At 32.0% G+C, this 14,370-nt stretch overlaps 1 protein-coding gene across 2 annotated transcripts; it reads right to left on the bottom strand.

The window, feature by feature from the left end:
• Nucleotides 1-9,651: 9,651 nt before the first annotated feature.
• Nucleotides 9,652-13,892, bottom strand: LOC107028838 (transcription factor KUA1). Of its 2 annotated transcripts, XM_027919099.1 has the most exons (4): nucleotides 13,297-13,892; nucleotides 12,037-12,245; nucleotides 11,239-11,719; nucleotides 9,652-10,531 (listed from the first exon to the last, which is right to left on the bottom strand). In XM_027919099.1, the coding sequence occupies exons 1-4, from the start codon at nucleotides 13,595-13,597 to the stop codon at nucleotides 10,509-10,511; spliced, it is 1,014 nt and encodes a 337-aa protein (XP_027774900.1). In that variant the 5' UTR covers nucleotides 13,598-13,892; the 3' UTR covers nucleotides 9,652-10,508. The 2 variants fall into 2 exon arrangements, with proteins under 2 accessions (XP_027774900.1, XP_015085544.1); XM_015230058.2 differs by lacking the exon at nucleotides 9,652-10,531 and having other exon boundaries at nucleotides 10,971-11,719; nucleotides 13,297-13,891.
• Nucleotides 13,893-14,370: the final 478 nt, after the last annotated feature.

The following is a 14,370-nucleotide window of genomic DNA, read 5'->3' as shown; positions in this document are numbered from 1 at the left end:
TATATATGTATGTATATATATATATATATATATATATATATGTATGTATATATGTTGATAGATGGTAGAAGAATAGATACACACTATCTCCCTTCCCCATAGCCTTACACCTTAATTTTCTCACACTTTGTGGTTGAGCTACATTTTGGACTGACAGAGTCCAGCCCATTATCTTAATGAATTACATTCTACTTTTGTTTTTAAGTATCTAAATGTGTTGATGGTTTTTTTAGTTTGTGATGAGTTAATTAATGTATTTTGTTTCTTTATCTAGTTTAACATAATATAATTAAGAAATGACAAACTAGAGAAAATCAGGGAGAATATTTCAAATTAAATTAAGTTGCTGAAAATATTTATTATTTTTCTTATTAGAGCCGTCAATATGGATTAGGCCTGTTGGGCCGGCCTGACCTAGCCCGGGATTTAATAGGGTTGGACTACGATTTTTGGAGCGCATTTGAGAAAAAGATTTTTTAGTCCGACCTGAATAAGTCTGTTGATTTGTGGGGCTTGAAAAATATCGGTAGGACCGGCCTGTGGGCCAATAAAAATTAATTAAAAATAAAATTTAAAATTAAAGAGAGTACAAACTCAAAACAATTAGGTTAATATTTCTATTTAGATATTTATAATTTTACTTGAAAAAAAACTTAATAAATATTACAAAGATAATTTATTTGTGGATTTGATTAAAAAGTAGAAATATTAACATCAAGTAATATTGTTTTGTCGATATTTATGATAATATATTTAAATTATAATTTATAATTTAATATAATAATTTTAAATATAATATAATTTTTAAATAAAGTGGGCTGCCCGGCAAGCCTGTAGCCCACGTACTTGTGGGTTGGGTCGGCCGTTTTCTGGCCTACCAAAAATGGGCTACCCCGATCTGACCCATAAAATGTCGAAACATGTATTTTAGCCCAGATAGGGTGGGCTAGCTCATATTGACAGCTCTATTCCTTATAAAAGATTTTTATACCTAAAATAGGTGGTCTCTTCCTTCTTCATAAAGGTGATTATTTGTCTTGTCTTTCAAAATTAATTATTGTTATAAAAGCCTTAGAGTTTTATCTATTAAAAAAATTATTTTTTAAAATTTTATAAAATTTGAACACCTATAGTTTTATATGTTATTTGACATACTTTTCTCACAATGTATTTATTTTATTTACCAGATTTTGTATCATTTCTTAAATCATATTCATTCCAATGTGTATGTCATTTGTATTCGTATTCATTATAGTTTTTCATGTTGTATTTTCATATGTTATTTGACATACTTTTCTCACAATGTATTTATTTTATTTTTCAGAATTTTGTGTCATTACTAGAATCGTGTTCATTAGATTATGTATGTCATTGTATTTGTATTCATTTTAGTTTTCATGTTCTATTTTGTATAATTAAACTTGTTTTTCTTTATTAATTCGTATTCATTTTAATAGGTATGTCAAATGAATCTGTAATTATTTAAGAAACATATTTGTATTCATTTTATTTTTTATTGTGTATTTTATTTTTCGCTTCAAAATTATGTTTCCTTTCCTAAGTTGTATTCATTTTAATAGATATATTATATGTATTTGTATTCATTCTAGTTTTTTTTTTTTAATTGTATTATGATATACATGTATCCAACATCATATTAAAAAAAGAAGTACTCAATATATTGAAATGTATTCAACATTAAACAAAATAAACATATATATGAATTTTATGGGTTAGATTGGGTAGTCCATTTTTGGTGTGGGCCAGAAAACAGCCGGCCCAACCCACAAGTACGTGGGCTACAGGCTTGCCGGACCAGCCCACTTTATTTAAAAATTATGTTATATTTAGAATTATTAAATTAAATTATAAATTATAATTTAAATATATTATCATAAATATCAATAAAACAATATTACATGATGTTAATGTTACTACTTTTTAATCAAATCCACAAATAAAATTATCTTTGTAATATTTATTAAGTTTTTTTTTCAAGTAAAATTATAAATATCTAAATAGAAATATTAATCTAATTGGTTTGAGTTTGTACTCTCTTTAATTTTAAATTTTAATATTATATTATATTTTTAATTAATTTTTATAGGCCCATGGGCCGGCCCTACCGATATTTTTCAAGCCCCACAAATCAACAGGCTTAATCAGGTCGGTCGGACTAAAAAACCATTTTCTCAAATGCGCTCCAAAAATCGTAGTCCAACCCTATTAAATCTCGGGCTAGGCCAGGCCGGCTCAACAGGTCTAGCCCATATTGACGGCTCTAGTTACTATTTATTCTTATCATAATCCTGATGATAAAATTCGTAGTACCAGTTTGAGGTCTAATTGATTTTTCTATGCCATTAATCTGAAAGAATGATCTTAAATTTTTTATTTTTTAATTGGAATTTCAATGGATAATTTTAGAGTAATGCTATGACTACTGTTTTTGCAAATTTATTTTGCTAAATGGAAAGAAAAAACTGTATGCCTATTGTGATTGATGCAGAAAGAAAAATAGAAGGGCTGGATGAGCTTTTCTTTTAACACTTGTCAACTTACATTCTATGATTTATTTGTTGCACATTTTGATTAGTCGATAACTATGAATTTGATTTCTTTAAAAATTAATTGAATTATTTTTTTATTAATTTTTTAAAAAATTAAATGGACAATTCACTATTCAATTGATTTATAATACTCATAATGTATATATATATTTATATTTTTTTTATTTGAGAAAGATATTAATAAGTTGAATTGCTGATGAAAATGATATACTTTAGGGGTAAACTAGCGGGTCGGTTTGGAATCTTATTTCCATTTACTTTTCTAAAAAATAAAGTCTAATACTTCTTTCTTTGAGAGTTGATTCAATTCATATGAGTGTGTGGGTTGGCATATTTCAAATATATTTTTGGTACGGATGTATTTCCTTTTTCACAACAATAATAACAAAATGTTCCCACTGTACACGTTTGACAAATATATTAAAAATAGGTCTTCGAGATTGATTGTTAATTTAAACAATCAAGAAATAATTAGTTATTTTTTTCAATTGCACCCTTAATAATTATGTCATTTTGTTCAATAAAAAAATTATGTAGATTTTTAATATTTTTGTTATGATAGAGTTATATTAGTTAAATTATACATTATATTAAATTTTTTTTAAGGGAAGCGTATAACCTTAACCTGATAAACAATTATGGACGGAGGGAGTAATTATTTCAAACTCTTCAATGCTATTGTTTTCGTTTTTTAACTATCAATCACTCCCGTGGCCTTTTAGCTATCAATGCATGCATTTGTTACTTTGTATAGGGCTTTCTTTTATGAAAAAAATCAATCTCTATCTGTCACTCTCCGAACTCAATGATACAATCAGAGGCGAACCTATAATTTGAAGGTAGAGGGCATCACTAAAAGTACCTCAAGAGTAAGGATAAGAGTGACTTAAGGGTAAGTTAGCGGAGCATCATGCTTAGGTCTTTGAAAATTTTGAGATCCCACTAAATTTTTGTAGTGAATTTTATCATTTTATTTCACTTTAATCAATATTGAACATTATAATTTAAAAAATAAAAAAAGCAAAACCATTTTTCATGAAAAAATCACATGCATTTCACTTTAAATAGTCATTTTTAAATAAATAGCAACATAAGCAAAAACACAACATTTTTTTTTATACATACTTCAACCATCTAGAATATGAACTCCTAAATTATGCCTTACAAAATAGACGCATTTTCATTCCGAATCTAGTTTGAGGTTATTCATTATCATTAATATCCGGTTGACAAAGACCCTGTTGAATATAGTGTCTTCTCACTTCATCTCGTATCCTAAGGCTATATTTATCACTATATATTCAATCTCCAGGATCTGATTTAAGTTATAAAACGCGAAGAATTGTATTTAAAACTAGAATTTGGTTGAGAAAAATTATGTTTTGTCAAAAATCTATCCATTTTAAATCAGAAGAATCAGCAACAAATTCTTACAAAAAAAACTTACGTTTACAAATAAGAATTTACCATTTTATGCGAAATAATTGGAGTAGGAATTTAATTATGCAGTGAATAATACTTGTAAGTCGTAGATTTTTCTATTTTGTAAGTAGTAGATATAACCGTTTTTAGTGTTTGAAGAATTAGAATCTATCCACTTTTTGTGGAGTCCATACCCATTGTAGATAAACGTAGCAAAAATGGTTGAATTTTGTTTGTTGATTATTGTTAAAGTCAACAAATGTTGCAACAAAATTCAAAGCTCACCATTTCTTTTTTCAACTAAAATCTTAGCAAGATTTCTACATAGGTGAAAATGTTGAAATCTTGTGTTTCTTGTGATGTCATTGGTGACATCATTAGGAGTAGATTTTCCTATAAATAGAGAGCTCTTGCTCATTTCAAAATGCACCAAAAAGAATTACAAAGGAGAGAAAGAAGAGTGAGGCATCACAGAGGAAAATAATCGGTGAGGAAAAATAGAGAGTGTGAGCGATATTGTAGCGAGGTGGAAAAATCAAAAGAGTGTTATTTCTTTTGAATGTGTAGTGGTCTTTGTAGTTTTACTCAGACATACAAGTGTAAAATTCTTACTATAGTGATATTTATTGCTCCTCTCAGGTCGTGGTTTTTCCCTTATTTATGAGGGTTTCCACGTAAAATCTTGGTGTCATTATTTCTCTTTTATTCTCGTTGATTAACCGTATTGTTGTGTTCCGCATTTATTGCCTTTATTACCGCAAGTATTATTTCTGTTACGAATTTATTCCCAACACTTTTGATTATAACTTGTCGTTGGCAAGAAAGGACGGTTGATATTAGATGTAAGTTTAATAAAAAGGAACAACTAAAATGGGAAACCATCATATTTAGGTTTAAGGATTGACGTATTCGTTTTAGCTTGATGTGCTTTTTCTTTAAGATGGTTAAAAGAATAAGTGAGAAGCTGAAAATGACACATCCATGTATGTAATAGTTGGAAGAATAGCATACTCCATATAAAAGTTGAAAATAGCATATTCGATACTCGGTAGTTTACGAGTTTTGTGTGCTATATATATACAATCTCCTTGTCCCATAACTCCAAACTTGAATTTTAATTGATGGCGAACGGCAGTTTCACAAGCATTACCATTCATATGAATTGTTCTCCTCCTCACCAACAACAACATCAATCCCCTTCTTCTCCATACCGAAAGATGATATTAATCTCTTTCATATTCCCAGCTATGCTTGAGTTTCTCCAACTCAAGTACCAAGCAACTAATAAGTCGCCCTATGAAATCCATCCTGTAAAAATGTACATGGTCATCGCGACTTTCCTCATTTACTCTTTTGCTTATCATGCTCATATCAAATACGTTTCAATAACGAATTCTTTAAACTATGCTAAAATCGTTGCCTCTCTATTTGGTCCTATCGCATTGGCATCTTACTCTTCTCTTCTTTGCCCTCAATTTTCCTTCTTGTTCTACTCAATCTCTATCTTATACTCTTGTGCAACACTTTTCAAACCACAATTATATCGCCTTTATCACAAAGTCCTTAATTGTTTAAATAAACCAACAACAACCGTAACATATTCAGTCTAATTTTACATTGTCAAATCTAAAACACTAGTACTATTTTGTCATATTTTTCGACAAAACTATGCAAAATTTCGCAGTGAATCAATTTGGACCTACCTAAGGAGGAGGACGAATAGGATTGTTTATCCAATGCAACAGAGATGTACAGAGAAATTCTAGCTCTGTGTACTTTGTATTATGTTTATTTTTCACGTTGCGTCAAGATTACGGTTGTTGACTTGTGGTTTTAATATAAAGTTAGGTAGCATGTTTTTTTCATAGAATTTTGAGTTTGTGAGTAATTGTAAGTTATTTAAGTAGTGGATTTTTAAATACAAATACAACATTTAGAGCTAAATTTACGAAACCGTAGGCAAAGCTCTAAGCTCTGCCCTTGGTTGTATTTACAGTCAACTTCTGACCATATTTGTTGCACATTTTGATTGGACTTAGTTCCATGGATATACTATATAGGGGTGTGCATTAGTTGGTTTGGTTCGATTTTATGTATTATAATATGAAATCATGAGATGAAATTAAAATAAAATCGATCACTGATTCCATCTGAGAGATATCACATGGTCAAATGTCTACTAAATAAATCTTACGGTATATATTAGTTGACACTTCCCCACCGTCGAGATGTCAAATTCCAACAAGCTTCACTCATTCTTATTCCAGGTTCTTCATACAATCAACAACAACTTTAATTTCTTAAAATCTCCAACTTGGGTCTTTCCATTTTTACGTTAATTGAGCTAATTTTTTGTTCATAATGCAGAAAGTTTATGGTTAAAATGGGATGGTGGCATTGGGTTACTGTTGATTCTTATCCTAAGCCTGATGATAAGATTCGTAGCACCGATTTTCAGGTCTAATTGATTTTTATCTGCTATTAATAAGAAAGAATGAGCTCAATTTTTCTTTTTTTTTTTAACTGGTATTTCAATGGATAATTTTGCTATGTATAGGTATAGGGAGGTGTGAATACTGGGAATGCTCTGACTTGTGCTGCTCGTTTGGGTTTAAATCCAAGAATTATATCCAAGGTCTGAACTTTATGTGGTTTCTTGTTGGCTATTCTTTTTTTTTCATTTCGGAGGTATTTCTCATGAGTTAGTGGTAAAGTCTGTGTATACTCTACCTTTGATTCTGCTGCTTTATTGTTCCTGCCACCATTGTATCATTGATTGTCTTCTTAGTTTTCCCTTATATCCATGTCCAGCCCTTCCACAAATTGTGTGAATAATATTCTTGGATTTCCCACAATTGTTTTAGTAGGTCGCCAGATGACTCTCAAGCAGGGGTGGAGCCACCTTGTACTAAGGGGGGTCATCCGAACCCCTTTGGCGAAAAATTATATTATGTATAGTTGAAATAATTTTTTATGTATATATAATAGATGTTGAACTCCCTTCGACTATTTCATGTGTCTATTTCTACGGATTTTGAACCCTCTCATTGAAAATCCTGACTCCGCCACTCCTCTCAAGGGAAAAGAATACTGAACGAGGTAGAAGCTGATGGCATTGATACATCTTCTATTGTGGTGTGAGTCAGCCACAGGTTAACTATGACTGTTTTTGTGCATCTTACACTTTTCTCTTGTATGCGAGGATGATGTAGCTTGCAGAGCGCCTATTCACTCAATTAAAATTTCTGTACCATCAAATTTACCTCTTAACAACATATTGCAACATATTTCAGGGGGCCATTCAACAAGCTCTTATGTTATTGTTGACAGTCAAACTCTGTTTAATGCCATTTAGTTGTGGCCCAAGAGGTAATTTTCAATGGTCTTCCTCGTTATTTGATTCTAGCTTCTGCTCATATTTCTAGTCTTCCACTAAGCTTCCGAGCAGACCAAGATCACTGGACATAATTCTATTTCTAGCGTTTGTTCTTAATGCATCAGGACTTGCTGATTATTTTCAGCTAAATGGACAAAACTGTATCCCTTTTGATCTTTCGCTTAGCCACTCTCCTATTCTCGCTCGCCACTCTCCCTGCTCGCCTGTCTCGCTTTATAAAACAGAAGTGTATAAATTGCATTTCTATTTTGTATAAAACGAGAGAAAATTGTATAACTGCATCGAGTAAATCTTTTTATATAAGGTGTTATAAAAAGTTTATACTGATGAAATTGACACGTACGATTAAGACATTATAGAGTCGGAGGCCTCGAATTGCCCATCAAAATGATAACATCCTAAGAAATAAATTAAAAACCATTTCTATCTCATGGTACTATATTAAAGTTTTGTCAAATGTATTAACATGTAATTTAATCATGGGATCTTAAACATGTCAAATAAAAAGTTAAAATTAAAATATTACCAAAACAAAAAGGAAAGAGTTATTTGAAATAGATTTTAAAAAATAGATCATTATTTTTTAAAGACATAACACATAAACATGATCTTTAATTTGATTTTAGCGAACAATCAACTTTGAATGTGCACAAGTAGACACTTAAACTTATATAAAATTGAAACATGCGTCCTACATGGCACAATACACGTATGACGCCATGTAGGACACAAAATTACCATGTAAAATGTCATGTAGCACAAATATGTCCATTTGCTCAATTTTATACAAGTATAAGTGTCTGCTTGTACACACCTAAAATTAAAAGTCATAATTATCAAGTGACGTCAAGTTAACGCATTATAACTTTTTTAAACAAAAGTAGTACATTTTAGATACACAAAGTCAAAGGAGTCGAATTGCGGTTGAAAATGATACGGTTTTGGCATAAAGGTCTTCGACTCGACTTTCAGATGAAAAAAAAAGTAAAGAGACTTGATCTTAAATCTTAATCTAAAAACATTCAAAATATATCGGCATATCGTTTAATCTTGTAATCTCATAATGAAATACTCCTTATGTTTCAATTTAATTTGAGACGGAGTTTAAAAAAGTAAAAAAGACTTGTGATCTTAAACTAAAATCATTTAAAATATATCCTAACATTCTTTAATTATGTAATCTTATGAAAAGTTGAAATTTTTTTTTTTTAAAAAAAAGAAACATTCCTTTTAAATGGATTAAAAAATATGTTTTTTAAAAAATACATGAAACGACAGTTAGTATGCGTCTTTTGTACATATTTTTGTAATTCGAAGACGGTTAGTAGAATATTTATCAAATATGGGAAGCCATATCTTCGTGGCAAAAGTCTTGCACGTCTTTGTACTAAGAGCGGATATGCATCATGTTGTGCTTCTAAACGGCAGCAAATCCTTCTCACTTTTTTGACTTGATTTCTTTTTGTAGTCTCCAAGAATTATAACTAAAATAGAACTCATCTAGCGGAGTCCTACAATTTTTCAATGTCTTCTCTATGTTTCTAGTTATTTGAAACTAATTCGGAGCTAATTGATCACACAAGAAAATCAACAAAAATAATTTGTGATAGGCTTGGCCTTACCCCCTCTGAATATATCACAAAGATACAAATTCTAAAAACAAGGCAAAAGAAACTTACCTCTGAAAAAATAACATACCTCACTAACTAAAAAGACATATATCACGTAAATTGAACAGGAGTAACTTTTACTTTGATTTTCCCTAAAATTAATTGTCATAGAGATTTTTATTAATAGTTTCTTAAAAATCCTATAGTTAGCTTTCGAGGTGCAAAATTAATTAACTCAATCCATTTGAACTCGCCTAAATTCAGTCCAACACACCTATTTAACGCCTCTAAAATTATATTCATGGACAAAATTTAACTTGACTATTCTGTATTTTGTGATTGGGCTTTTAATACTTGTTATAGCCTTTCAAAAATTATTGGGGTTGGAGCTAGATTGGATTGCACACACAAAAATCCATAGCCCACATGAGTTTTGTTGGGCCAGTCCATTCTAACACATCTCTAAGTCCAATCGACTTACATTAACTCCACTAAATATGGGCTGTTAAAATCGAAATCGATAACACAATGAAAAAGTATATTATTGTATCATGAATAATATTCATCGAAGAAAAAGTTCTGTATGAAATCTTAGAAGTTTTGAATTGTAGATGGTACTTTTATATGAACTTACTTTTGGCATGTAATCAACTATAAAGGTCACATTTTACTATAATTGTTCAAGAAAGAGAAGTACTTGTTCAGAATCAAACAATATAGTAAAAATTAAGTAAACAAGCAATGATAATTTAATAGCAAGCGCCTACATATCTAATCTTTAGTTAGAGGGGATTTAATTTCTCTATTTCACCCCTTGAGTTTTTGTTCATATAGATGATCCATAGCTACAGATACATCCATCTTGTTGGATAACCATAGTGTCTGAGCCTGCTTCCATACAGCTCGACTATTTCAGAGGTCCCACTTCCCCCACCAACTTCTGGTTTGAGTCTGAACTCGCTTCCACACAACTCGACTATTTCATAGGGCCCACTATCCTCATCAACACATCCACCAGGTTCAACTATGAACTTCAATAAATCTTTTAGTGTCGCACAACATCTTTTCAGCTTGCGCACAAATCAACTGCTTCACTTATGGCAAATATTGCAAGAAGATAGCATCTTTTCTACTACCACTTTCTAAGTGTCTTAAAAGCAGACCATCCACAGTTCACCCAATTTAATGCCTAGGGTTTCCTTTCCATCCTAGCATTCATTTTCCTAAACACTAATGGGGTTTCTGCAAAACTCAAATTGCAGATGAAAGCTAAATCTCCACTTAAAATGTATCCAACAAGCATGTCACTGACTATTCCAAGAGTTCTAAACATCACAATTTCAACCATGCTAAAATTCAGCATAGTACAACGCTAAAGCTCGGTCCAATGTCGTTGGCCTCTCTAATATCATTTGACCTGCTCTATCATACCTTCTATTCGCACAGTAGCTGGTGCGTAGCTCGAATTGCATGCATGACATAGTATTGGCTGCATCAGTTTACTGTTGCTCAGTTAGCTTCAGGAGTCATACCTACAAGGAAAGACAGAAAAAACCAGTATCTTTAAGTAGTCCTTCGCTTTCTCCACATGAACTTATCAACAACCCAGTACTGAGCTTCTTCTATAGCGGAATATATTAAGATGGGATCCTGACATTCAGATCCAAGAAGACTCCATAGCACCTTATCAACATCTAAAGCTCAGACAGGATCACCATCTTTACTATCTTCATTATGTAATAGTCACTCTTTGACAAGTTGATAATATTACTAAGCTAAAAAATACTTGCACACAACTTCATTTAATAATCGATTCATCCACAGAACTACAGTTTCACATCTCCACAATCTTTTATGTACGCTGCCAGATTAGGAAAACAGGCAGAGAACGAACAAACCCTATTTCTTTAAATTTAAGCTGGATAAATGGACTTCCACTATCTCGATAGTCACAGTCGAGACAATCTAAACCAACAATCAACAGAATACCAAGCAGGAGAAGGAAATTTTTCGACTCAAAGTCAACAACTTAAATACTTCAAAACAAGAGTGCCTACAAAGATATGAGTATTGCCAACTAAGCAGTTAACACCTAAACAGTCTTATTAAGATCGACCAAACAAATAGAACTATAACTAACCAACCAAACTAGAGAACATTTTCGTATATTAACAGGAAACATATCATGTGAATGCACCCTTCTAAACTGCATGGATTGGATTGTGGCTAGAGTTCATGCCTGAGCTACCAGATGACGGATTAGCATGGAAAGCTGACTGCCTGGAGGAGCCCTCGACCAGCTTTAGTGACAGAGAAGGTGGCTTGGCAGCATCACCAATGGATTCACCTAAGCTTAGCTTTGACATACCAACCAGCTCATCAACATTAATTGGACTCTTTGAATGAACAGCTGTTGGCTTCAGAACTTCATGGGTCTCTGCTATTGCTGGCTCTGCAGTGTAACCTGGCCAGCATGGATAAGGCATCGGGTAAAATGGAGCAACATAAGCAGGATACACAAGTGGATGCTGATATTGTGAGCTTTCTGGTATAGAAAGAGCATGTTCCCCATCGATGGAGTTGGCAGAAGCTGCTGAACCCATTGATTCACATTCTTCATCCACAGCAGGAGTAGGAGGCAACGGATTGTTGCTTTGCATCTCAGCTTGTGCAGGATCATCTGCGAGGAAATCCCTTGATACCATTGGAGTGTCCCCCGACTATGGTAGTACCAAAAAGACAAAATAAATAAACATTACAAGAAAATTCACTGGAAACATATTCAATCCAAAAGTATGAGGGTGTAGCATATAGGCATGTGTATCTTTGACATAGCAGATGATAGCAATATGGAAGAGAACTAAACATTTAGTCAATAATGTTTGTAAAATAACTATTGTAATAGAGAATCATCAAGATAAGAATAAAAGACAACGCCTTTTATGAAAAATAACAAGTTCGCAATTTCATGGTGACAATTAGGTCTATAGTACTTAGGGGGAACATTATAATCGTCTATAAGTGAGAATTTACTTACTTCATCAGCAACAATATCAAACAGACTGGAGCGTCTTTTTCTCCTTGACATATTACTTTGCCTAATGAAATATTTCTGGGCGTGGCTTGCCACCTGGGTGGGCGTTCTAGAGATCACATAGTTACGAGCAATTCCACGCCAATCACCTTTACCGAGTTTTTGCAAACCAAGTAAAAACATCCTATGCTCCTCCTCAGTCCAGGGAACCCCTGCAATTATTTTTTAAAGTTATTTTAAGATCCAATGTTACCAGTTTCAAAAACAAAAATAAGACAGTAATTTCATGAACCAACATAGCAAGAAAACCAATTGCAACATAAATCCGTCAGAAGCAATATGAGCAATTATATTAGCTTCAGCACTACTGAAAAAACAAATGGGAAGTGCTTCTCCAAAGAATGAAGATTAGCAAATCTAGAAAGTTATATACAACTAAGAAAGAAAATACAGGTCAATTTCATCCACTCACTCACTCTCACTAGAAATGGGAAAAGATTGTTAAACTGCATAAATCTCCACCCATTTCACATTGTAAAAATGATCAGAAGAGAGAAAAAATTGCAGGGGGCTCAAGCATTACGCCGACAAAATTCTCAGCGTTCATTAAACAGAACAAGTCAAATGGATGTCTAACAAGTCATTCAAACAACACCAGAAGATAGTAAATTAGAATTTTTCAAGCAACTCATATAAAGCCTCATACCAATCATTTCTTATGATATGTCTGATCACCGAGCCAAAGAGGAATGTGACCGAGTAAAATAACATGATTCTCAAACTCATAATCAAATTCTATCAACAGATGTGATTAGATGAGTTAACTCAAAAATACAAAAACAATGAACTTAGAAAAAACCCAATTCATAAACTGGCAAGGTTTTGCAATAAGAAACAAAAAGAATAAGAACCACATTCCTTGATTGAATTACTAGTTGACAACAAATTGGATTCAGCAAAAAGGTCCACTTTTGCCAAACAGAAAGCTCCCAAGATCTTTTGTTTTCTTCAATACATACAAAATTACAGATTAAACTCATCAACTTGAAAAAACATGTTCACAACATATCTCTTTACATTAATCTACAACAACAGCAGCATCACCAAACACCAAAACTCTAAAAATTAAAACTTTAACCACAATTCATAAAATAAAAAAAAATCAGCTTTATAAAACATTTAACACAATCAAGAACCACAAAAATGCAATTTTTACAAACACCCAAATCAAGAGAAGTTATCAAAACTCAAAAAAGATCAAACCTTTCTTCCTTTCACGGCTAGATGAAGAACCAGCAACAAAATCCTCTGAAGCATAACCATCAACAGAGCCACCACCAGCAGCAGGATGATCAGGTGTATCACCAGGTGAGTCCTGAACGACACCGTTTAGAGGTGTACTACCACCTCCACTTCCACTAGCAAAATGGGTCAAATTACCCATACTAGCACTTTTTCGAATCAACCCATCAGTCAATCGGACCCCAAACAACTTCACACCTCTATTAGGACAAGTCCTTGAGTTATGTCCATTGGTACTGCAATGTGAACATCGACGGGTCATGGCTGAAAAACCCGAATTCCAATCAAAACCCAATTCAATCAAATCCCCAAATCAAGATCCAAATCCAAATGGGTCTTTTTTACATGATCCAAGAAAAACAACAAGAACAAGAACTGATTCTGGGGTTCTGATTTTTTGGGGAGATTAAGGTCCTATATGATTAAATTTTTTTTTTTTTTGCTACAATCGAAACTATAGAGATATAGATATATAGTGAGAGAAAGTTGAAATTTTTGAGGAAGAAAAAGAAAATGCTTACAAAGAGAGAGAAATGAGGAAGGACAGGACAATATAAAATGAGGAACAAAAAATATAAATTTAGGTTTAAGGTAGAGATAAGGTGGCAATTTGGTAATTATGTGAGGGTAGGTGGCTTCATTTTTGGGTAATATAGGAATTATATATTTTTGTAGATTTAGATAATGTAGTTTATTAATTTATATTCCATCTAGTGGAGACACATGTTTGTGAAAAATCTACCATTTTTTTTATTTAAAAAAAAAAACAAATCTAGTCATTTTGATTTATTTTTATCATATTTCTAAATAAAGTATTCTATAAAGTTATTTTTATTCTTTTTCTAAATAAAGTCTTCTATTAAGTTGTTTTTATTTTATTATATTTCTAAATAAAGTCTTCTATTAAGTTATTTTCATTATAAAAAAAATCTTCTATTAAGTTATTTTTATTTACTATTAGGTTGTTTTTATTTTATTATAGTTCTAAATAAAGTCTTCTATTAAGTTATTTTCATTATATGTCTAAATAAAGTC

The sequence above is a fragment of the Solanum pennellii genome, chromosome 8, assembly GCF_001406875.1.
Source record: "Solanum pennellii chromosome 8, SPENNV200".
Lineage (NCBI taxonomy): Eukaryota > Viridiplantae > Streptophyta > Magnoliopsida > Solanales > Solanaceae > Solanum > Solanum pennellii.
The sequence above is the reverse complement of the archived record's forward strand: the minus strand, read 5'-3'. Positions and strand labels throughout refer to the sequence as shown.

Coding starts and splice junctions, on each gene's coding strand:
- LOC107028838 (XM_015230058.2), bottom strand. CDS start 13,597: ATGACCCGTCGATGTTCACATTGCAGTACCAATGGACATAACTCAAGG. Junction 12,246..13,296: donor TAGCCGTGAAAGGAAGAAAG/GTTTGATCTTTT, acceptor AAATAATTGCAG/GGGTTCCCTGGACTGAGGAG. Junction 11,720..12,036: donor TTGATATTGTTGCTGATGAA/GTAAGTAAATTC, acceptor GTACTACCATAG/TCGGGGGACACTCCAATGGT.